Raw genomic sequence first — 22,914 nt, forward strand, 5'->3', positions numbered from 1 at the left:
TGAATTGAACATTAATGGCTACCAAAAAGCACTTCACAGATTTAACACCCACACGGTTGCGTTGCGTATCTCGAATGAGGAGAGAATGACTGTCCCCACCTCAGACCTGCTTTGCATTGTGCTTCAAAGACTTGAAAACTTTACTTTTTACCAAGGTATTGAAAAGCGCCAAGCCGAGAACCCCGAGACTCACTGCCCAACTTTCACAGGTACAAACAAACTTTGGAAATTCGTGAGACAAGCTAGCCAGCTTTGTACTTCGTAGAACGGCCACCGCTATTTTGTCGAGTTTCGTCGCATTTTTAGTCCCCTTTAGTGGAGCGCCCTATCCGCAAAGGAGCCGTCGGTTCCAGCAATGATGTCAAGCCAAGGTTTCTCGGCCCCTCGTTCATCTGCAGACTTGGACCATCATCAATTGATCACTTCACATCTCTCTTGCTTAGTAATTTACGTAAACCTCAGGCAACTAAAAGATCGCCCAGCCGGAGTACACGGGCAGGAGCAACTCCGATGTAGCAGGTGGTACTATTCACGATCTCTTGGCAAAGTCGAATACGATATTCTCTTCATTCCTTCCGCCTGCACATATCTAGATCCTACTGCATGCTGCTGGGTAGGACGATCGTGTTGTCGTTTTTAGCCATGCAAAGAGCTGTTGCTTCCGGTTCTGGTTAGTGCCGACGAGAGCTGGCTGAGGCACGCCGCTTCAAGAATCCTACCGCCGTCTCCCATCTCTCCTTTCCGCATTCCTCAGCAAGGAACGAACCGGTATTAACCCAATGTCGTGGACGCTTCTTCAACGGTTCCTCGAATCGGACGTCTTCAATTCGAATCCCTTTCTCGCCGTGTCCTACCTAACGTGAGGCCAATCCGCCCTTTGCGCGCGAGCAATCGCTTGCCTCCCACGGCTAAGACTGGAGCTAAACGTGTCCAAAACTACCCTGTACTGACATGTTCGTCTTCACTTAATCTAGGCGCTACGCCGACCATGTAGGCATCCAATATGTCCTTTGCAATAAGCTTCGGCAGTTTCCCTACGAGGACATCGAATTCTTTCTCCCGCAGCTATGCCATATAATAATAAGCGTTCACAATGAGTCAATGGCTCTGGAGGAGTTCTTGCTGGACCTGTGCGAAGAATCTGTGACTGCGGCTCTCCTTGTTCGTCGTTGCCCAATTGCCTGCTCACATGCCGGGGCATGCCAACCTTCCCCTCATTTGAGACGCTAATCTTCGTTGGCCAGACCTTCTGGATATTCCAAACCTACCTCCATGACCTGTCGGCGCATCCCCAGACCGAATCGTTTCAGACCTGCGCGAGAGTTTACAACAAGGTGCAACATATTGTCTTTGGATTGTCCGACACTGCGCGCCATGAGAAGATTCGAGATAACATTTTGCCGGTGACGGTGTTGTCGAGCTTCGTTCTCGCGAGTATCGCCGTGCCGATCCTGCCGCATTGGGCTGGTCCTCTCGCCGTTGCACAGGCGCGGAAACCTCAGCCTTCTGTGGACCTCATCGCCGAAACAAGACCGGAGAGCGCGAAGCCGACGAGGTCCCAAACTGTGACAGTGGGGACATCGCGATCGAAGCGTAATCGGGAAGGGCCTCGCAGCGTGAGTGGTGGTGGCGGTGGCCAGGAGGCGTCTTCGCCGACAAGATCGAGTCGTAAGGTCCCACCCGCGATTATCACGAGGCCACCTCCCGCGAGCGTCCCGAAGAAGCCTCCGAAGACGTCTGTCGAGTCCAAGATTAAACCCCAATTTGAGATGCTGTCCCTCGATGCCCGATTAAGCTCGTCCTCGTTGCCCCTCCCTGATACCCGTACTTCCAAGACGATAACCCGTCCGACGACTCCAATATCCGCGGGCCTAGTAGCGCAGGCGAATAACGTCCTTCTGTCCAGGAGGCACTCGCACCATATCAAGGCCAGAAGATCCGCGTCAGACTTGACCCGCGTACAGAAGACGAGACTCTTGAGGCAACATTACTTTAGGAGCGAGACTCAGTTTCTAACGGCTCTGGAGGCCATTTCGAATCGTCTCGTGATTGTGCCGAAGCTCGCTCGTCTGAGCGCACTGCGAGCTGAGTTGGCGCTTATCGCTCAAGACTTGCCCGCGGAGGTTGACATCCCTGTCATCTGCCCACCAACCTTGGTCAACGGTTCGCCCAGCAAGAGCCGGCATCACAGAATCGTCAGGTTAAACCCTGCCGAAGCTACAGTTCTAAACAGCGCTGAAAAGGTACCTTATCTTCTCATGGTCGAGGTTCTGCGGGATGACTTCAACTTCGACCCTGATACGGGAGATAATGAGCGGTTGATCACTACGCTGCTCTCCGAGCAAGGACCGAAACGAAGGTTATTTGACTTGTCCGACGCCCCGAGAGTACATTCAAATTCGAACTTGAACCCTCGCCAATCTGAGCCCATTATCGACAGCGTCTTTGAGCCGACGTCCGGCGATCTCGGAAGTTCACCCCTGATAAAGACGCCGGAGGACGAGCTTCCCCCAAAGTCCCCGAACTCTTATCTACCGTATCATGTCGTTCACAAAAGCGCGACATACACATCATCATCCGACTTGGCTCTTGCCCCCATGACTGCAGAAAATTCTATATCTAGGTCGAGCAGCCCTGGTGGCAGAAGTCGTAGGAGAATGACCTTGCAGCCCCGCGCCAACGCATCTCTCGACCAACCAGACTTCTCGGCACTAGCCACGCATATGCGCACTGCGGCGCAAATGCTTTCGCAACTCGAAGCTACGAGCGGCAAGCGGCCCAAGTACGAGGTGGAGGCGATTCGATCAAAGATTATTGCGAGCATGCAGAGCCTAGAAGAGCAAAGCTTCGATTTAGATGATGGCCACGGCCCGACGTTCGACACGATCATGGCTAAAGCGAGTACACAATCGGCGGCAGCGGCTAATCCGGACCTAGACGAGGACTCGGGACTAGACCAAGCACTCGAAGCCAGTGCGGGAGTAGCCAGGATGGAGAATGATTTCAAGACCGGCGGTTTGCAACGCAAAGGCGACCGTGACGACCCCAGCGCAGCCGTCTTCGGCGAGGCGTGGCAAGCGAAGAAGGAGCGCATCCGCGCGACATCCCCCTATGGCTGGATGAAGAACTGGGATCTCGTCAGCGTCATCGTCAAAACCGGTGCAGACTTGAGGCAGGAGGCATTTGCCTGCCAGCTCATCAACGTTTGTCACAAGATCTGGGTCGATGCCGGTGTCGACGTGTGGGTGAAGCTGATGAAGATTCTCGTTACGGGCGAATCTTCGGGCCTGATCGAGACTATCACGAACGGCGTCTCGCTTCACTCCATCAGGCGCAGTCTAACGCTGGCCTCGATCGAGTCCGGCCAGAACCCGCGGCGCAAGATGGCGACGTTGAAGGATCACTTTCTCAAGGCGTTTGGCCCCGAGGGTAGCGATGCGTACAAAGCTGGAGTGGACGCGTTCAAGCGGTCCCTGGCGGCGTACAGCATCATCTCTTACGTCCTGCAGCTCAAGGATCGGCATAACGGCAACGTGTTGATCGATAGCGAGGGGCATATCATCCACATCGACTTTGGCTTCATGCTTTCCAACTCACCGGGCTCCGTGGGTTTCGAGGCGGCTCCTTTCAAGCTTACGTATGAATATGTGGAGGTCCTGGGAGGGGAGTCCTCGGCGGACTTTGAGGACTTCAAGAAGCTGTGCAAGCAGGCATTCCAAGGTAGGCGCAGGTGTCATTTGCCCCAGTCTTGTTCTCTTTTTTTTTTTTTTCTATTCTCCCGCTAACACCAGATTTGCAGCTCTGCGGCGCTCTGCCGATAACATCATCGATTTAGTAGCTATGATGGGCCAAGAGTCTAAGATGCCCTGCTTCTCGTCTAACGTGGTGACGGCGACCAACAGCTTGAGGCAGCGCTTCCAGCTACAGCTCAGTGCCGATGCGGCGGAGCAGTTTGTCGAGAATGACTTGATTGGCAAGTCGCTCGGCAGCTATTACACTCGCCTGTGAGATCCCCCCTTTCCACCTTCGCCATCGCGTTCATACACGCCCATGATATTGCTCTTTTGTATTCCAAACTTTTATACTAACATCTTATATAGTTATGATACTTTCCAATACAGGACCCAGGGTATTTACTAGAAGGAGCCGAGACAAGGGGCTCCAAATAGGATCGATGTTGAGGAGGTAGAGGACAAAAGGGGAACTAGATACGGCCCAGTTGGCCCGTTTTATTGGTGGCATCATGTGCTTTTTTTTTTATGACGGGGCATACGGAGAAGGCTAATAAGCCCAAAATATATCGGCTGCATAGACCGCGTACGCATGCGAGAAGGCGTTTGTTTTCTTTTAGTTTTGGAAAAGGAGGGGAATGTCGAGCAGGAATGATGAATGTTTGAAAACTTAGAGGGTGTACTTGGAATGTAGATAGCTGCGGTTGGAATGTGAATGTGAAGCTATTTGCAAGTTTCGCTTCCAGGATGACGTGAATGTGTACACGGGTATAATATGACATTAAACGTATGAGGAGGCCCTCATGATACTATCGTAAATGTTCTGAATCTAAATGGCTTCGCCGCCGCCTTTCGGTAAGGTATTGGTGTGTGCTGTCTCTGCTGTGTAATGTTCTGGATCCCACACACAGCTAGGCCATCTGCTGAGTGAAGATACTGCCGTTCGACATCAACGATGGTGGGGTTTCCACGCGAGCGGGCGACCTAAAACAGGCACACGCTACCATTTGCGGGGACGCAGGATTCATTGCAGAGCCAAACAGCGCATCTTTCAAGGCTCGCTATAACATCAACCCAAGTATAGCGTTGTCTACATCTCCTCGGGGATAGCCCATCAGCCGAGTTCTCATAAGGTCATCGCAGCCCTCCCCTCCTGCCCCGTAACAAAAGCCATATTCTTACGCCCCAGCACGCCTCTGCTTCCTATTCCCCCCCTTCGGCCCAACATCACTCGGCATCGCAGCCCCACCGCCTAACCCGCCCGCCAATCCCCTCGCCTTAAGCAGCAGCCTCACGGCCTGATACCCACCATAAGCAGGCACCACGCTCCAAAGGAACCAACCCTTATCTCCCACCAGTGCGACGAGGACAAGCGAAGCCCACGTAACCCACACCACATCGAACAAGTTACCCGTCAGGCCCTCGGCACCGAGATCCTGACCCGCCGACCGCAGGGCCCCCGTGGTTGCATCGCGGCTCGGTCGTCCCGTGCGCTCAAGGACGAGTTCCGCGATGAAGGCGGGGGTCGAGAGGAGGAAGTAGAGGTAGAGCGAGCGGGGGCGCACGAGGAAGGAGAAGGCAAGGAAGGAGGCGTTGAGGAGGAGGGAGAGGGTGTGGAGGTTTTTGAGGGCGGCGGCGTTGGATTTTGCGAGGTCTTTTTTTGCTTTTTGGGCCATTTTTTCTGTATCTTTTTGGTGGGTTGGTTCGGTGGTTGTATTTTTTTTCGGCGGCTGGAGTAGAGAATTTGAATGGGCCTTGCTGGAGCGGCTGATCGTTTGAAGGCGGGGTGAGAGTTTGATCGTGGAAGGTCGAGATGTAGGAAGGAATTTGGAAAACGTAGCTTCAATTTGAGGTCGAGGTTGTCATGCGCTTATAATACAGTGTGTGTATTGGATTAAATTTACACTGTTATGGTATCTCGCACCTTCTGTGTAAGTGCAAGCTTGATGAACCTCAACCAGGTGCTTCCTGCTGGTATTGGCAGCTTCGGAGTTGAAATGTAACTTATACATGCTAGAAAGCAGAATCTCCATTCAAATCTCCATTGTTCAGGTTCTTTGACCCCATAAAGAATGTAGAAGGTACAATGTGTGAGAATAGACTCCTTCACATTCACATTGTCCCACATCCACCTTTGGCAATGGATCATCTTTTATCAAGAATCGTGATCCTAAAGCCCAATCCATGGACCGTTCCACCATATCATTTTCTATCTTCTATTGTGCATTTCAGGTGAATAGGGCAATGCTCTGAAATTTTTAGAGTATTGCCCTTCTTAGGACTTACACCCCTGGTTCCAGGCTGGCTGCCTCTTCTCTTCCTCTGTCTTCTTAGCCCTGCTCTCCAAATGCTCCTCAGAAGACCAGGCACAGATAACAATCAAGACATCCAGGACAAAGACTCCATATAGTCTGGATCCTAGAGATTGGCAGGTGCGTGTGTTTTTTAGAAGCAGTTTTTCTAACCATCAAACTATTGACGTCGTGTGAGGCCTCCAGAGTGATCGTTTTGATAGATGTGGACTCCTCGAGCCATATCATCAAGGATGTCACCGTCAAACACCAATGCTACAACTGGCAGCATACTTCGCCGTGTGATCCATTATCACCTCGACAATTTCTCATACGACAATGCCCTCTTCTTCGCCGAGCGACTCGTTGCCCAAGATTCCAAGGCTCCCGGTTCAACCTATCTCCTCGCCCTCTGTCACTTTAGACTCGGAGACTTCCATTCGGCGTTCGAAGTAGCCAAGACTGCTGCGTTGAAGGGGAGCCATCTCGGTTGTTCTTGGATCTACGCCCAGTCTTGTCTCCGGTTGAGGAGATACAGGGAAGGCATACTTGTCCTGAACAAGTGCAAGGTGCTCTGGCATCAGACATCGAACATGGGCAAGCATGGGACTACTATAAGGAGCCCGTTTCCAGATGCACCGGCGGTCCTGTGCCTCCTAGGCAAGTTACATCTTGGATACGGTGACACGGCAATGGCTGGTGAGACTTTCGACGCTGCACTCAAACTAAATCCGTTGATGTGGGATGCCTTCACTGCTCTCTGTGCCATGGGTGTGAATGTCAACGTACCAAACATCTACAAGCTCTCAGACACAATAACTCAGATCTTTGATCTGGGAGGGGTAGGGACGGGAATGAAAGACTCGTCCAATAGGCCCATCACAAACAAGCCTGATCCACCGTCGCGAAAGGCACTTGCTTCCGGCCCAATAAACGGCAACGATGCGTTTAGTCATTTCCAAGCTTCAACAGCATCGGGAGCCGGTAGTCAGAGTAGCCGCCCGCCGACAACGCCAGAAACCAGTTTAACGTCGAATCTTGTCACATTAGCCAGTAGAGGCCGATGGCGGGACCGAGATGTTTCACCAACGCGCAGATCTGAAACGGGGGAACTCACGAGACTGGTCCGCCCTGGGACTGCCCAAGGCCTAGACGGCAGGGCTCGACCGCATACAGCGGCCCTAGGTCCGAGAGAAGTTGTCGACTCGCCACTGGCTTCTAGATCTGAAGCTTCCCGAACATTTAGACTAGGGAGAAGGCAGCGGGGTGAAAGCCAGGGGTTAGAACCACACAGAGGAGCCGCAACTGCGCCGGTACTGGTTAGAGAGCGGAAGAGAACGCTGTCAACACTTCTGGCGCAGTCCAACTCGTCGCAAAGGAATGAACCGCATGCACAGCAAGATGAAGCCGATGCCCATCCTAGGGACATGACACATCCATCTACGACTAGTGGTACTGACCTTAATAACGGAGTCTCCCGGGCTTCCAGTCCGCCGGAGACGAGGGCAGCGAAGCGGGCTAGACGCCTCGCATTACGGACATTAGGAATTGCTAGTCAGAGACCTAACACCTCGAGAATAGATCGAACTGGCGTTGGTGGTGTAAACGAGATCCAAATCGAAACGGAGAGCCCAGATCCCCTTCTCGGAAGCGGCAGCTCCAACCCGGAAACCAGGCCCACTAGAACGACCTCACTCAAGTATAGCGACAAGAACTCGTCGAAAACAAACACCGCCCTCAAGAACATTATGAACCTGCTCGAAGTCATGGCTATTGGGCACTACCATCTCTCAAAATTCGACTGCGCAGATGCTCTCAAAGCCTTTGAGCGCTTACCCCGGGCGCATCAAGAAACCCCCTGGGTACTGGCACAAATGGGACGGACACACTTTGAGCGGGCTGCCTACGCAGATGCAGAGAAGGTATTTCGAAAATTAAAAGCAGCGGCCCCGACTCGACATCAAGACATGGACTTGTACTCGACAGTCCTCTGGCACCTGAACCGGGAAACGGACCTATCTTTCCTCGCCCACGAGCTCATTGATTTATCCTGGCACTCGCCACAAGCGTAGTGTGCTCTCGGCAATGCCTGGTCAAAGTCCGAAGAGCACGAGCAGGCCGTGAAATGCTTCAAGAGGGCCGCCCAGCTGGACCCAAATATGGCGTATGCCTACACGCTGCAAGGTCATGAATACATGGCAACTGAGGATTACGACAGGGCCCTCCGAGCCTACCGAAGGGCTCTTTCGGTAGACAAACGTCATTACAACGCACATTACGGCATCGGGAAGGTACACGAGAGATTGGGGAACCTTGACAAAGCCCACACCCAGTACCTCGCCGCGGCGAACATTAATCCTACGAACGCCGTGCTGGCGTGTTGCATTGGAAGCATGTTGGAGAAGCAGAATCACCTGGCACGGGCGCTTCGGTACTACGGCATGGCGACGGAGCTGACTCCCAAGGCGGCACAGCCGAGATTCAAGAGGGCGAGGGCACTTCTCGCGAGGGGCGACTTGGTTCCGGCCAAGGAAGAGCTCATGATCTTGAGAGATCTCGCCCCCGATGAGGCAATGGTACATTTCCTACTCGGCAACCTGTACAAATCTACGAATGAGAAGGGGTTGGCTATACGCCACTATACGTTTGCACTGGCGTTGGATCCCAAGGTAAGCTTTGGATTTACATTGACATACACACGACCGCGAAAGGGAGCATGGATTAACTAATTTGACAAAAATAATTTCACCTTTTAGGCATCGCCGCAGATCAAGGAGGCCATCGAGGGCCTTGAAGACCGTGAACCGACAGGACCGGAGATCTACGAGGACTGATATCGGACATCTGGGCGTGGGGGTGAAAGTATAAGTCTGCAAGAGGTTAGAATGGCATAGCAGGACGTGGTTTCGAGCGAGAAAAATGAGGAAACGGTTCAAAATGCACAACGTGACGTATATTCCACGGGTGCCTCAAGTTGAAGGGGACGAATTCACGGAGGGTTTAATAGCTATTACAGTTTGCAGGGGATATATGCCGGAGGGGAGCGATGGTTTGAGGAAAATGAATATTCTCTCTACACCTGAGGGGACTTTCTTTGCTCCATGCCACGACGCATCAACGCCAAACTTGCTTAGGCTGGGAGGAGAGGGCGAGAGTGAACGGAAGCGGGAGGGAGTCGGCATGAGCCGAAGCTATCCTACAGCCTTATCAAGTACACAATATAGATATTATCTGGTAAAGAGGACGAGACTCGTGGGTACAAGCCGTGACTACTTGCCAACTGGCAAGATGAAAGAATGAGACGTCGAGATGGAGGCTTGAAGCGTGCTGGATGTGGATGAGGCGGAGGAAGAGGACGCGACGCGTGGCTGAGAGTGTGATGGACGTTGTTGACCCCAGATCAGTATGACATAAGCAATCTGGGCGAGATGAATTGATTGTGGCGAATCATCCGAGCTGAGCCAGAGCTTTCCTAGCACTGTGGCAAGATTGGTGCTAGTCCAGGTCCCCTGCAGGCAGAAATAGCGGGAGTCACAGAGCTGGAGCTGCTGACTAACTGTCGGCAGCCAATAATATGGCGCCCAAAGATATGGAGCAAGGGAGAAAATAAGTGGACCATCCAATTCCCCCTAGCAGAAGAACCCAAACAGGAAGCGCGTCAAAGGAGCAGCAAACACGGGCCCCAAAACGCCGCATTTTCCAAGCAAAAATATTGCGCCCCTCCAAAAAATAAAACAGCGCCCTGAATAAATCGGTACCTCGCAAAATAAATCAATTTAACAAGAGGTACTTTGACACAGTATTTTCGCATTTTGGCCAATTTCCTGATCCGGCTTAGCCAAGCAATTGTCACCTAAATCACTCGGCAGCCTTTTTACTGATCCGTGACCAACTGACACGCCCCCCCTCTCACCTATTTATTTCTTCCACACGCCGCCTGTTCCCCAAAACTTCTCCCCACTCCATTCCCACTTGGTTGTATATTCTTCGCTGCAAACACCACATCACCATCCCGACAACGTCATCAAACTTCATCCGCATTTCGGATCAAACCATCAACTTAAAGTATCTTCACTTTTAATTAACCTCATCAACAATGTCTGGACGTAAGTATTTTCAGTCCTGTATCCTTCCCCACGTCGCCAGCGCTTGCGGCGTCTCGGTCGGGTTTGACGCGTCGTGATGCGTGGCACCAGAGGCCCCATCTACGAGGCTTCAACATCACGACCTTGACCGACCCATCTCAGCCGTGTGGTGGCATCTTCAATTATTATCGTCGAGTATTGTGTGCTGACTCTATTTCTCTAGGCGGAAAGGGCGGCAAGGGCCTCGGCAAGGGCGGTGCCAAGCGTCACCGAAAGATTCTTCGTGACAACATCCAGGGTATCACCAAGCCCGCCATCCGACGTCTCGCTCGTCGTGGTGGTGTGAAGCGTATCTCTGCCATGATCTACGAGGAGACCCGTGGTGTCCTCAAGTCCTTCCTCGAGGGTGTCATTCGTGACGCCGTCACCTATACCGAGCACGCCAAGCGCAAGACCGTCACCTCTCTCGACGTTGTCTATGCCCTTAAGCGCCAGGGCCGCACCCTCTACGGTTTCGGTGGTTAAACATCTTTCCTCACTACCTACGAACGCGTGTTCCTCTCAAGACGTAACGCGCCCTCTACGCCAGCCGTTTCTTCTCCCTTCCCCCCTCATGTATATCACCACGCGTTTTATTCTTTTGGGGTGCGGGATTTTTTTTCGGCTCTGAAAGAGCGAGCGGATGGAATACGCAAATAACTTTCTTTTTACTCTGTTTTTACTGTTCAAGGGAAATGGACAAATGGCATCGGAACTTTGTGTTTTAATGGGACGCGCGGATGAGTCAGTGTCCTTTGGCGTTTGGGGGAGGTTATTGGTTTGTTACATTACGACACTGGGGGATTATGATCGTCACGGTAGATGGCGAGATTATCTACAATGAAACAAGCGGTCATTCGATGGCCTTGATCCGAAATGAATATCTCTGTGCCTTCAGAAGTATGTAGACGTGCTTTGTTTTGATTTTGTAGTGTCTGTTTTGGTAGCGACGCGTCTCGCTTTTCGCTCCTTTGGGCCTAATGTCGTGGTGAGTTGGACCAGGGTAACAATGGGTGAAGGAGGGTTTTGACGGACGATGTAGTACGTAGAATAGGCTGCGGCTGGGATGTCATCACTCGCGACTCTCCCAAGCAAGCCCCTTCGAGGAATGTCTATTATTTTCCCGAGAGCAAACATAAACTCCCGTATTCATTACTTCGTAGTTCATAGTCATATCCCATCCGGTGGGCGACAATATCCATCCTCTCGCCATGTTCCGTCTACCTCACCACATTCCACTCCTTCGTTCACGAATATATCTCCCCTCTAGGCAGCAATATCCCTAAAAGCGGCGAAGAGAATCTCCCTAGGACATCAAAGATACTTCCTCCCCGCCGCAGCAACCCTCTGCCTAAAAATCGGACTGGTAACCTCCATATCCGCCCTATAAAACGGGTTCATAACAGCCTTGACCCAATTCTCGTACACTTCGGTAAAGAAATTCCGTATGGCCTCCTCCGTCGCGAGGCCCGTCGGGTTGGCGCCTATGGCCGTCGACGCGCGCGCAGTAGGGGCCGGCGGCACTGAGAGAGTGGTGGAGGCAGCGAGGGAGCCGGTCATCGTGGAGCCGAGGGGGAGGGAGGAGGTCGGTGAGGTGGGTTGGTGGAGGAGGAGGAATTTGGCGTTGCTGGGGGTTATGAAGCAGGAGATGTAGTTGTTGAAGAATTTGTCAATGCATTTGAGGTACCTAGAAACGCAGTTTGTATGCCTTGTATTAGTTTTATCTCGTTTCGCTTCAAGTGGGAGTGAATGATTGGAGGAGGGATTGGGGGGAGGGACGAGGGGGGATCTCACATCTGACCCGATGTCCATTGCACCTCTTCGACGATATCTAAGGAACTGTGCACGATGAACTGCGTCATGTGTTTTTGCTGCTCGCCAAAGTGGGCCAAGCCATCGCCGCCTTGTTTAGAGGTTCCGAACTCGTACTCGAAGAGGGGGTTGTCCTGGGTTCCCACGATGACGAAGTAGTAGGACATGGCGAAAGATGGGGGTATTTTCTGTGCTTCGACCTTGGGGTTTTATTGCTTAGGTATCCCCCTGGTTTTCTTCAAGAGGGGGAAGAGGCAAGGAAAGCGCCTACTTCGCTCGTGGAATTGGCTCGTATTCTTTTCGTCTTCTCGGCGAGCTTATTCGTGAAATCCAACCAGGAGTCAAAGCTTGGGAGATGCTGCGACCTCAATTAATTGTCATCTTGGTGGGGCGTTGCGCTGCATGGCGGCTTTCACAGGTCTGCCCATTCTGATTGGCCCAAATTCCAACACGCCAGTGAACCTCGTCCAAAGCCTAGGACATTTTCTAATTTTCAACGACCCCCCCAAAAAAAAGTCACACGAGGCTGCTCCCATCAATTCGCATCCTCTTGACCTCGCGCCCTCGACTCGGACAGGAGGAACCGACCATTTCAATTCCCTCCGTCGGTTTACAATCGATCAATTTTTCCCCGACTCAAACAACCCACCTCCGATAGCCAATCCCGTCGACCCGATAACGCCTCTCCCACAATGTTCGGCCCGTTCCGCATGACCTCGCCGCTATCGGGCGGTCTCCTCTGGAAGATCCCCTGGCGTCTGTCCAAGTTCCAGAAGAGGCGGCAGCGCATGAGGCTCCGAGCCGTGGACCAGGTGGTCGCGACGCTGGACGCGGCGCTGGCGAAGAAGGGGGAGACTCTGGAGGCTTTAGAGAGGTGGAAGGCTGAGATGCCTACGGAAGCGGAGATGTTGCCGAGGGATAAGTATACGATGTTTGATAGGAAGGTTAAAGGGTATAGGAAGGGAATTCACAGTACGCTGTTTTCCCCTCTTTTCTCGTCTTTCCTTGAGCTGTGTACCAAGGCCCAGCTTTGCGGGAGATTTGGGATGGCTTGGAACACGCGACCAAGGTAGAAAGAGACTTGCTAACCTATCTGTGATTTGTAGAGCTACCGAAGTGGACGAGGGTTTCTCAGCGAGTCAACCCCCCCGGTTACTAAGTTGGACCGATGCACGCAGTTGCACGCAATGGAGAAGAGGTGCCTTCCACGGTGGATCAAGAGGGACAAAGGTACTGTCTACGGCACGCCGAACTCGTTGGGAGGAGGAATACGATACGATCACAATACACTGCGAAAGTGGAAAACAACTCTCGGGCATTCACATCTCAGCTGGCCCTTGTACAATATGTTTATTATATGTATAGGATGGGGAAATGGGGAAGATGGCTCCTCTTCGAGCAAACAAACGCCTTGTTTTATTCAAGATTATGCTTGATCAGACCAGAACCTTGGTATATTATAGAACTTGAAGACAATCTACCATGAAAAACTTTTTTTTGAACAGCGTACAAGCATACAAACGAAGAGTGCCCCATTATTAACGAATAGATTCCCATCCCCTTTGTCACTCTGACGAGGGTGACGAACCAGCCCCTCCTCTCATCTTTCCTTCCCATACTCTGCTCCCCCATCTCTTGACCTCTCCACATCCCTCATCCTATCCGACTGCAACGCCCGCCCCAAACCTCCCCGCCCCTCATCGTAATCCTCACGGTACTCGTCGCGCACCTGCCCACCCGACTTTCCACGACCGTACTGCCGACCCTCCTCGAAGCCAGGATCGAGATCAGTGCGAATGATGCGCTCGTCGAGCTTGGTGCCTCCAATGTACTTCATACAGTCTAGGGCATCCTGATGCGTGTAGTACTCCACGAAGCAGAATCCGCATGGGGTCTTGGTGAAGCGGTCAAGCCCCATTACGAGGCGTTTGATCTCGCCGACTTTGCTGAAGAGTTCGTAGACTTGCTCTTCGGTTGTGTAGAAGGATCTGCAGAGGTGGGGTGTGAGAACTAGGCTTAGACTGGCTTGTCTTTTCGTCCATGGAAATGTTGCATGAGATAGGGCGAGAGAGGATATTTGTTGGGGAAGGAGTTAGAGTCTAAAATCTCATCTCAACCTATATGAGACATGACGTTTTGCGTAGATGCTCTCCCTCCCGTTCAGGCAAGTAAAAAAGACTCATAGTATCAGGTCTCGGAAGACCATGGCAATGAGATGTGATGAGACTTACAGGTTCCCCACATAGAGGGTAGCAGCATCCTTGAGAGGGTCCTCCGGAGACTGTTCGGGCTCGAGCTTCATGTTCTCATCCCCATCACGATCACGTTCCCTGTGATCTCTCCTGCGCTTGTTCTGCAGGGGTGCGTGCAGACGTGTCAGCTTGAGATTGGTCTCTTTCTCATGGGTATTCGCAGAGGCGGGCCAAGATGTAGGTGTCCTCTAAGGATGAGTACTTACGCGACTCTGAAAGTAGGCACTAGGTCTGTCGAGGCGATCGACGGTGCTTCGGACGTACGGTGCCATGGCGTCCAATGGCGGGGTGAAAACAGGTAAATGATGGATGAAAGGATGGGTGGGATCTCAGGGCGCAAGAAGAAGTTGGATTTGAGGTTCGATGGATTCTCGCCGTCAAGATGGATGTTCGCCTCGTTAAAGTACTATGGTAATATGCATGTCTTGGTCAATTAAGTAGGAAAAAGACAAGTCTGAAATGTTTCCTGCTTTCTCCAAAAGGTACAAGGGAGACAGTGCCTATGATTGGCCGAACTTATCAATGTGCCCCGCTGTGGGGAGCTCTAGGTTGCAGGTGCTGTGCTGCCAGGCAAGGAAACCCTTTTGGTACTTATTAAAACTTAATAATAATGTGCATTTTAAAGTACTTTAATGTACCCCTGTCTCCCTCGCGTTACCTAGCCAAGGACGAGGCTACGATTCCGGGGCGACCAGTCGCAATGCTCCATTGTGCCAATGCTACGCTCCCGCGTCAGAGCCCAAAAAACACCTGCCACCGACGAAATCTTGACAGCTTCAAGCAAATTTCGTCACGCACTTCACCAAGTCAGGTACAGAATCACACAATCGAGCATCACACTTCCCGGTTTTTACCTCCCCCCCTTCTTTTCAGTTTCATTTTCGCCTTCTCCGGGGCATTTTTTTCCCTCCTATTAAATATCGTGTCATAATATTCTGATATGCGAGGCTGGTGAAAAAAGTGAGAGAGGAAACCATGAAGGTCAAAAGCTACACGCCCTCGTGGCTTTCGAAGGGCTCCCCTGGCCACAGCCTATTCTCGCCCTCGGCCGACGCGTCTCGGACTTCCATTTCCTCTCCCTACACTGCCAAGACGAAGAAGAAGAAGGCGCCAAACGGGCCCAGGCGTACAATCGCCCGTCGAGGTACCGAGATCTTTGTAGCGAATGGTAGGGAAATTCGATGGGGTGACCTTGTCTACCTTAAGGAGAAGCATGCGCAAAACAGGGCGAGCTTCCGCATCAAGCGGGAAAGCTCGGGTGCCAATGGGAATGCGCCCGAGGACGACGTCGAGAATCGTGCCGCCGGATACCGGGTAAGGATGTCTTTTCTTCTCTTCCAAGCTTTCCCCTCCTCCTTCATCCTTTTTCTTTTCGTGTGGCTACAGCCATGCTAACCGTTTGGGAATAACGCATTTTTGTAGATCCTGAAAACCCCGGTTGCAGATGACATTAGGCAACTCATCATATCGCCGAACGAAAGCCTCCTAGCAATTCTAACCTCGCATACCGTTCACATTTGCCTCATCCCAGACCCCAGTCACCTCACGAGCGAAGATACCGAACCGATTCGACCCAAGATCTGGACTCTTGGCCCCACTACCCACGTCACCTCCCGCTCGCCCATCGCCTCGGCCCTCTGGCATCCGTTAGGAGTCAATGGCCACTGTCTTGTTACCGTATCCAAGGACTCCATCGTCCGGCTATGGGAGCTATCGCTAACCGATCGATGGTCGTTCGACAGCCCCACGTTGTCCATCGACCTCAAGCGCCTTGCCGATGGAACTTCGCTGGACCAAGACTTTGCCGCTTCCACCTCGGCAACGAATACGGGCTTCTCCCCCGATTCGTTCGAGATGGAGGTCGCGGCGGCGTGTTTCGGCTCGAGGTCATCCGGTGGCTGGAATCCCTTCACCTTGTGGATCGCGATGAGGGAGGGTGATGTATACGCGTTGTGCCCGCTCCTTCCTTCTCGCTGGGCGCCCCCATCAGCGCTCATAGCGTCGCTGTCGGTGTCTGTGGTCACCCAGGTGGGTGCTATCGAAGACGACCCCACAGTTTCGGAACGTGAGAAGCTCCTGGCCCAGCAGCAGCTTGCATGGATGGGCGATGTGGATTCGCAGGAACCCCAAATCCTCGAATCATCGCCCGGCGAACCTCCCATTGAGGTCTATACCCGCCCCACCAAGCCGGGCGCTGTACCCCGCCTTCAGGGGCCTTTTGAGCTCGCGGCGAGTCTCGATAATGAAGATGATATCGACTCCGAGCTTACCGATATACTCGTGATTGGTTCCAAGGTCGAGGCGGATGATCTGATGCTCGGAGAGGACACCGAACTTGAGCTTGATGAAACCGACAGGGAAGGCCTGTCTCTGAGTATCATCTGTTTACTCTCCACCGGTGGGCAGGTCAAGATTTGCCTAGACCTTGATGGTGTCGAGGCCCAGTGGCTTCCGCCTAAGAACAAGTCCAGGCTTGGACGGCTCTTGGCTCTATCGGACGCGCCAACCCTTCTCACCTTCCAGGCAATGGATAGCATGAACCCAGTGGAGGCGAGCCCCGACAGCTGGCCCGTATTCACTACCGACGTGATGTCAAGATACTCCTTTTACGTAACTCACCATGCCGGAATCACGTACTTTTCCTTGTCGCCGTGGGTATTTCGACTGGAGAGCGAGATCCAGGGCGCTGGAGGCGCTGGCTCCGAGTTCCGACTGGGCCTGCTCGTAAACGCTCACAATTCGACCCGGGAACGTCTCTACACGCAGCCATCAGCCGATGTCTCCGTGCCTCTTGCAGGATGCAATGCCATCAGCGACCCGGACATTGGCTACGCAGTTATCTCGGCTACTCCCTACGACCCTGTAGTTCTCATGTTCGATACGCCCGAGGAAGACTTCACACTTATCAAGGAAGAAGAAACGACACCAGTGCGCGAAATCCAGATCGCGCCGCCCCAAGAGCCCCTGTACTCGTACGAGCCAAGACCGCCCTTCCAAGCCTCTCACGTTTTCGAGCAGAGCTCACAGCTTCCCACGCTCATCGAGCGGCTCCGCACCTCGCGCCACAAGGTTGTCATAGGCCAAGAAGTGCGCCTCAGCCCCCTGACACTACAGGTCCTCACGGAAGCGCATAAGATCCTTAGTGAGGAGACCCACCGCCTAGGGCTGGCGGCGTCGGAGCTCTTCATCAAGTGCACCAGGATGCGGGCGGAGATGCAGGACCACCTCGACAAGGCGGCCGAGACCAAGGCCAAGATCGACAAGATTACGGGCAACGACGCCGACGGCGAGGGTGTGGACAACGAGAGGATCGAGGCGAGGGTGGCGCGTGCGCAGACACGCCACGAGCAGCTCTCGCGTCGCATCGAGAGCCTGCGCAAGTCCGTTATGCACTCGACTAAGAGGGAACTTAGCACGCACGAACGCGCGTGGATCGATGAGGTGAAGGGGCTCAATTGCAGCGTTTTCGGGGCTAAGTCGGACGTCGCCTTGACTACGACGACGCCGATACCGCAGCAGCGAGGTGTCACTACCACCACGACAGGGAAACAGGTCAGGAAACGCCTCGAGGAGGTTACGACGTTGGCTACGGAGCTGCTCGACGAGGCGGCCCGGCTGCACAAAGACACCGCCGCTATTACAACTATTGGAGGAGGGGAAGACGGCGGTGTTGGTAGGAACGGACGTGGACATCGCAGGGAGCACACGCCCTCGTCGAGCCAGGATTTACGTGTTCCCAACGAGATTCGCAAGGCGAAGATTCAGTCGGTTAGGAACCTGCTGGCTCGCGAAGAGGCTATGGTGGCTGCTGTTTCTAGCAGGTTGGAGAAGCTGCAGCTGAGCTTGCAGTAGTTAGGAAGTCGAGAAAAGGGAAGACAGAGATCTGAAAGAGGGCGTGTGATGAAAGACGATAAAACACGTCCAGAATTGGCAAGCATCAAAGTAAGACAAGTGGCTACCTACTGTATAAGCAAGTTTCCTTTCTTCGAGGAGGGTAGATTTCTCCAAAATAATGATTGGCTGTTTTTTTTATTTTCGATTTACGTTTTCCTTTTAATCCACTTTTTCACTGCATTGCTTTGCATTCTGGGAAGCCCAACCACGGCTCGAGGTTTACCGCCTCTCCCTGTTGTTTTCTGCCCTATGAGCCTCCCTTGGGCGGAAAACCCATTCCATTGCACAAGAACGAAAGTTGACCCTCATGTCAGGGCAAAGCTGACAACAGGCACTCGAATCCCACAGATTTTCGGGCTCCAAAAGACCGAAATCCAGCCGTGACAGCTGAAAAGAAAACATCCAATCGCAAAATTCGATTTTCCGCGGTCCGCGCAGTTGGCGATGAGCATGTCTACGTCTTTTGCGAAAGAGGTCCACTTAAACATGGAATCTGACAACGGTGCAAGTTGCTGTCCGCCCTGGAAATGGTGAGAGGTCGAGGAGGGGGGAGGTGGAACTGAGACATGGCGAGAAGGTTGATTGGGGATCATGGAGTCGTGATCAATGGCTTCATCGTGTCTTACCTTCACACCCAACCTGGTTTCACCTTTCTTTTTTTGCTTCTTTTTTCTTATCCCAGTTAATCCTTGCCATGTTGAAATACCCCACAAGACATTCCTTTTATGACGAGGCGAAATGCAACGAGAAGAGGAGAGAGGAGAGAGGAGAGAGGAGACAGGGAGACAGGGAGAGGGAAGAGAGGGAAAATAAAAAGTCGCAGATCGGCGCCGGGCAACGTTGTCGATCGTTAGTGGCTTCATAATCTATCCTTTTTTCGTCTTCTTTTCTTTTTTGGTACGTGCTTCGTAGCTATCATAACCCGGGGGGCCACGAGGCATGCCTGCCTGTAACTGCCGAGCTGGGAGTGGTCTTGATGTTGAGAGAGAGAGTAACAATACGTGGGTCCTCGAAAGTTCAATAATAATACGTGGTGATATCAAAAATCAAATATCAAGATACGAAGGTAGTGTCCCGAGGCATGGTCAGACGAATTCAATCTCGCCTCGCCTTGCGTCCATGGTTGGCTGGGGAGAGCCGCGTCGTACCCGTGAGGTTGGGGCCTTTTTTGCCTGGGTTGGGTCCAGCCAGCAGTAGCAATTCTAGTTTTATGAACTGCGTCACTGTGGCTGGCCTGGCGGCTTGGAGAACAAATCTTAGTGGTATTCAGTCAATATTGCTGTGGGGAAGACTTCTTCTTGGCCGTTTTCGTTCTTTTTGATTTTCCTCCCTTCTGCGGTGGCATTCGCCACACCAGGGCCGGTTCTTCCACGTTCCATGGGCGATTCGGATGCAGCTGTCTTCGCAGTAGAGGCCAATGATACTCAAAAACTAAGCTGTAACTTCACTGAGTCTCATGAATCGCAGGCCAATCATTTCTCGAATGATCCAGACAGCCTCAGGGAAGCATCTGAGATCTCCACGCTTTTCCCACTTACCGTCTTGAGACCGTGTCTCGAGCCACACGATTCCCCTTTCTTGGTCCGGACGTGACGTCCACTCTGCGCTCTGCACTACGAAGTACTCACACTAATATTGGAAACCCCGCCACTTTTATCCGGCGTGCCGGGAGAGGACCGTGGAACTGCATTTGCCCATCAGTCGATCTTCACGATCATGAGTCTCGGATGAGCGCCTCGAGCGCAACACCGCGGAAGTGGAACTAAACCAGAGCGGGATTCTCACCCCCAACAGGAAAGAAAAGAGAGGAAAAAAAAAAAAAAAGTGTCCCTTTCCCAATATTCGTGCCCTAGCGCACACACACAATGTTAGACAGCCATGTCTGCCATGTCTGCCATGTCTGCACCAGGTGCAGCACTGCAGTTGAGCATACATTCGATTGATGTACGAATATGTCCTTAGCATCGTGACTGACCGTTCCCCTCCCCCCCGAGAACAAAACCAAAGAGCGTCAGTGACACGTTGGAAAAGAGCGGTGAAAGTTGAGACTTTTGGGAATCACAAAAGTTAATTCTCCATACAGTTCCGGCATTTGGATTGGATTTTTTGTGTCATCGAATCGAGAACGCGATCGCCCTCAACATTGCGCCAGGGATGGCCTGGGGTTTAGCGAGATGGCCCCAAGTCCCACATCAGTCGTAGTACACCGAGGCGTACTGCCATTGATGCCTTCGTAAACTCTAGAAGTGAAAGACGACCGACCAGGATCCTGCCGGACGCGAGAAAAGAGCTGTCATATAATAGAACGGAGATAACGGCTCTCTCTCCCTCTTCCCGACTCAGACCCATAGGTCAACCCATCCGGTGTCGCACACTGGAAGAGTTGGAAGTAGTACAAGCCTCCGATAATGCAGCCTCTCTGCATTATTCGCGGACAAAGATCGATGCGAATTTTTTAAGTTGTCCGCACCGAAAGACATATCCCGTTGGTTGAAACGGGGCACAACGCCCATCACATCACCAAGTTTCAGCATGTTGTCCATGAGGCTCGAGGGGGCTTTCGCTAGCCAGCGCCTCATTGATTTGGGGGGGCCTTGTCCCACTTACAGGCCCGTAAGAATGGCCGTTGCCTCAACGAACAAATTGGCCACAAATATCGCGAGCCCTGGAAAACCACTACATAGGAATTACTTCGAGGGAGGCTCTGCGGCTGCCCGGGCGTCCTCAGTTCCTTTGGGCGCGATGGAGAAACTGGACGGTACATCTAGTCTCTGACGTCTCATGTCTCGTTTTGCTGGCGCCTCCTCGTAATACATCACCAATCCTCACCAGCAGTTGAAAAGTGAGGCTGGCAAAGTTCATGGATAAAGGTACCCCTACCCTTGACCTCGCATTCCGATGCTTCCCCTTTACGCACGCCCCCGGTCTTGGAAGGGCTGGAAAAAACATCATTTTTGATCCTTTCCACCTGCATGCCTGGTCCGGGGCAAAATAAAATCCATGACAATTCCGCCGCCGCTGCTCTCCTGAGATTCCTAAAAATCCCACCACCATCCAGTTTTGGACTTCTTGTATGTAAAATTCCAAATGCCTTGCACATAAAATTCCTTTTACCCCCCCATTTCCCCATTTCCCCCGTTTATAAGTGCCCCACACCACCCCCGAGCTTTCGGCGCCGCCGGTATGACACAGCGACTCCTTTTCTCCTCGTCGAGGACCTCCGGCCCGTGTAATGCTGGACCTCGCCCGGAGGTGCACCCGGTGACGGGTCTTAGCCTGGCATGGTCAATTGATATCGGTTGTATCATTATAGGTATGGGATAACCGTCTCTTCGTCTCTTCCCTCTAGGTTGGAGGATATGCATTTACTGTAGGCGAAGGGGGAGGAAAATAAGAAGAAGAAAATGGAAAAAGGAAACTGGAAAGTAAAATGGAAAGAAAAGAGGACACGATTCATACCAGAAATGGAATGCTGACTTGGAGTGGTGACCACCTCTCGCAAATAGGCAATTGCAGGATGATCTACCCCGAAGCTAGATTCAACTTTGCTTCCCAACTAAGCGACGACAATATATGGACTGTTAGTGTCACTCGTTCCGTGGATGGCATTCGCGACGTGTTCCTCGAGGCTTCGGGAAACACCATCGACATCTGTTTTGATGAACTCCTGCGGAAATCGTCTAGGGCCACCAGCCATCACGTCAACGCTCGGGGATTCGACTTCCCACAGGAAGTCCACCTGGAGGCCGAGACAGCAGAAGAAAGCGATAGCGATGACTGCGACGCAGAAGCGACCGGGACCCCTGTAAATCGCGCAGAGGCCCTTGTCACAGATGACGAGGATTGGGGGGATGATGGTGAGGACTGTGGGGGGCCAGCCGCCTTCGTCAGTCTTGTACCTGCCCAGCCATCGTCGCCTCGCCGGAGAACAGGAAGGCCACACAAGTCTACACACTCGAGGAGGTTCGCGCCGTTAGCATCGCTGGCATCTGCTTCTTCTCCGCCTCCCCCGCCATCCCCGAGACCTCCACCACCCCCTCCACCATCGTCGGCTGGGGAAAAAGTCCACTATGACGACCCTCCTCCGCCTCCGCCTCCCTCGCACATGCGGTCTTCGCGACTGGCTTCCTCTACTCCAGAAGCAAAAGTGTCAATGAAGCCCATGGCTGTGTCCCTTGATATCACTCTGGCACAGGACTCCAATTCCCACGTATTTCTCACCAAAGTCCTCCCTTCACAACAAGCCATCGAAGAAGAGACACTGCAAATCATAGAGCAGAAACAGCTCGATAGCCACATCGAATACAAGAACGACGCAACGAAACGGTTCACCATAACGGGCGTCAACCTTGGCACGGACCCTAACGAGCGGCACGAGTTACTAAACTTTGGCGATGACCTATCCGCCCTGTTTAATTCTTGTGGCAACACCATTCCACGATTCTTCATCAACATGGAGTACGAATCGGAAGACTCTTAGACAAGCCCACTTTCCCGAGAGCACGAGCCTTGTCGCATCCGGGAAATCAGACGGTTGAGAGGATTGGCCGCTTCCCAAAGTCAGCCTTGATATTGTTCGGCTAGGCCTCCCCAAAGCGAGAACATGGGAGGCGGACAAGGACTGGAAGCCCACGGTGGCAGAGCATTGGCCACAGCTGAAGAAGGAAAAAAAAAAAAAAGTTATTTTTTAAACACCCACACCGCGGAGAAGGGAGGTCCTGTCTAGCCATTTGATCCCTTTGATTGGCACCGACTACCCCTCTTTCGGTGCGTCGATAGGGTTAGCAGACCCGTCTGCACACCAGCTCGA

General features: G+C 52.6%; 7 protein-coding genes and 2 pseudogenes across 7 annotated transcripts; 6 read left to right on the plus strand and 3 right to left on the minus strand.

Annotated features, from left to right (window-relative positions):
* Positions 1-1,199: 1,199 nt before the first annotated feature.
* SAPIO_CDS7714 (Phosphatidylinositol 3) lies at positions 1,200-4,140 on the plus strand (the record flags this gene model as incomplete). Its single annotated transcript, XM_016789521.1, has 3 exons — positions 1,200-3,720; positions 3,800-4,004; positions 4,101-4,140. 3 exons carry the CDS (start codon positions 1,200-1,202, stop codon positions 4,138-4,140), a joined length of 2,766 nt encoding a protein of 921 aa, XP_016641348.1.
* A 769-nt stretch (positions 4,141-4,909) lies between these two features.
* SAPIO_CDS7715 lies at positions 4,910-5,407 on the minus strand (annotated as a pseudogene; the record flags this gene model as incomplete).
* Positions 5,408-6,276: 869 nt separating this feature from the next.
* On the plus strand, positions 6,277-8,856 carry SAPIO_CDS7716 (uncharacterized protein; the record flags this gene model as incomplete). The annotated part of the gene is made up of 4 exons (XM_016789522.1): positions 6,277-7,006; positions 7,604-7,944; positions 8,095-8,691; positions 8,779-8,856. The coding sequence occupies 4 exons, from the start codon at positions 6,277-6,279 to the stop codon at positions 8,854-8,856; spliced, it is 1,746 nt and encodes a 581-aa protein (XP_016641349.1).
* Positions 8,857-10,118: 1,262 nt separating this feature from the next.
* On the plus strand, positions 10,119-10,632 carry SAPIO_CDS7717 (uncharacterized protein; the record flags this gene model as incomplete). The annotated part of the gene is made up of 2 exons (XM_016789523.1): positions 10,119-10,128; positions 10,331-10,632. 2 exons carry the CDS (start codon positions 10,119-10,121, stop codon positions 10,630-10,632), a joined length of 312 nt encoding a protein of 103 aa, XP_016641350.1.
* An 828-nt stretch (positions 10,633-11,460) lies between these two features.
* SAPIO_CDS7718 (Trafficking protein particle complex subunit 2) lies at positions 11,461-12,125 on the minus strand (the record flags this gene model as incomplete). Its single annotated transcript, XM_016789524.1, has 2 exons — positions 11,461-11,833; positions 11,941-12,125. The coding sequence occupies 2 exons, from the start codon at positions 12,123-12,125 to the stop codon at positions 11,461-11,463; spliced, it is 558 nt and encodes a 185-aa protein (XP_016641351.1).
* A 525-nt stretch (positions 12,126-12,650) lies between these two features.
* SAPIO_CDS7719 (uncharacterized protein) lies at positions 12,651-13,117 on the plus strand (the record flags this gene model as incomplete). Its single annotated transcript, XM_016789525.1, has 2 exons — positions 12,651-12,930; positions 13,065-13,117. 2 exons carry the CDS (start codon positions 12,651-12,653, stop codon positions 13,115-13,117), a joined length of 333 nt encoding a protein of 110 aa, XP_016641352.1.
* A 441-nt stretch (positions 13,118-13,558) lies between these two features.
* On the minus strand, positions 13,559-14,482 carry SAPIO_CDS7720 (uncharacterized protein; the record flags this gene model as incomplete). The annotated part of the gene is made up of 3 exons (XM_016789526.1): positions 13,559-13,946; positions 14,190-14,311; positions 14,417-14,482. The coding sequence occupies 3 exons, from the start codon at positions 14,480-14,482 to the stop codon at positions 13,559-13,561; spliced, it is 576 nt and encodes a 191-aa protein (XP_016641353.1).
* Positions 14,483-15,185: 703 nt separating this feature from the next.
* Positions 15,186-18,062, plus strand: SAPIO_CDS7721 (Nuclear pore complex protein An-Nup82; the record flags this gene model as incomplete). Its single annotated transcript, XM_016789527.1, has 2 exons — positions 15,186-15,524; positions 15,633-18,062. The coding sequence occupies 2 exons, from the start codon at positions 15,186-15,188 to the stop codon at positions 18,060-18,062; spliced, it is 2,769 nt and encodes a 922-aa protein (XP_016641354.1).
* Positions 18,063-21,621: 3,559 nt separating this feature from the next.
* SAPIO_CDS7722 lies at positions 21,622-22,584 on the plus strand (annotated as a pseudogene; the record flags this gene model as incomplete).
* Between the last annotated feature and the right edge of the window lie 330 nt (positions 22,585-22,914).

The sequence above is a fragment of the Scedosporium apiospermum genome (genome assembly GCF_000732125.1).
Source record: "Scedosporium apiospermum strain IHEM 14462 chromosome Unknown SEQ_SAPIO_0110, whole genome shotgun sequence".
NCBI lineage: Eukaryota > Fungi > Ascomycota > Sordariomycetes > Microascales > Microascaceae > Scedosporium > Scedosporium apiospermum.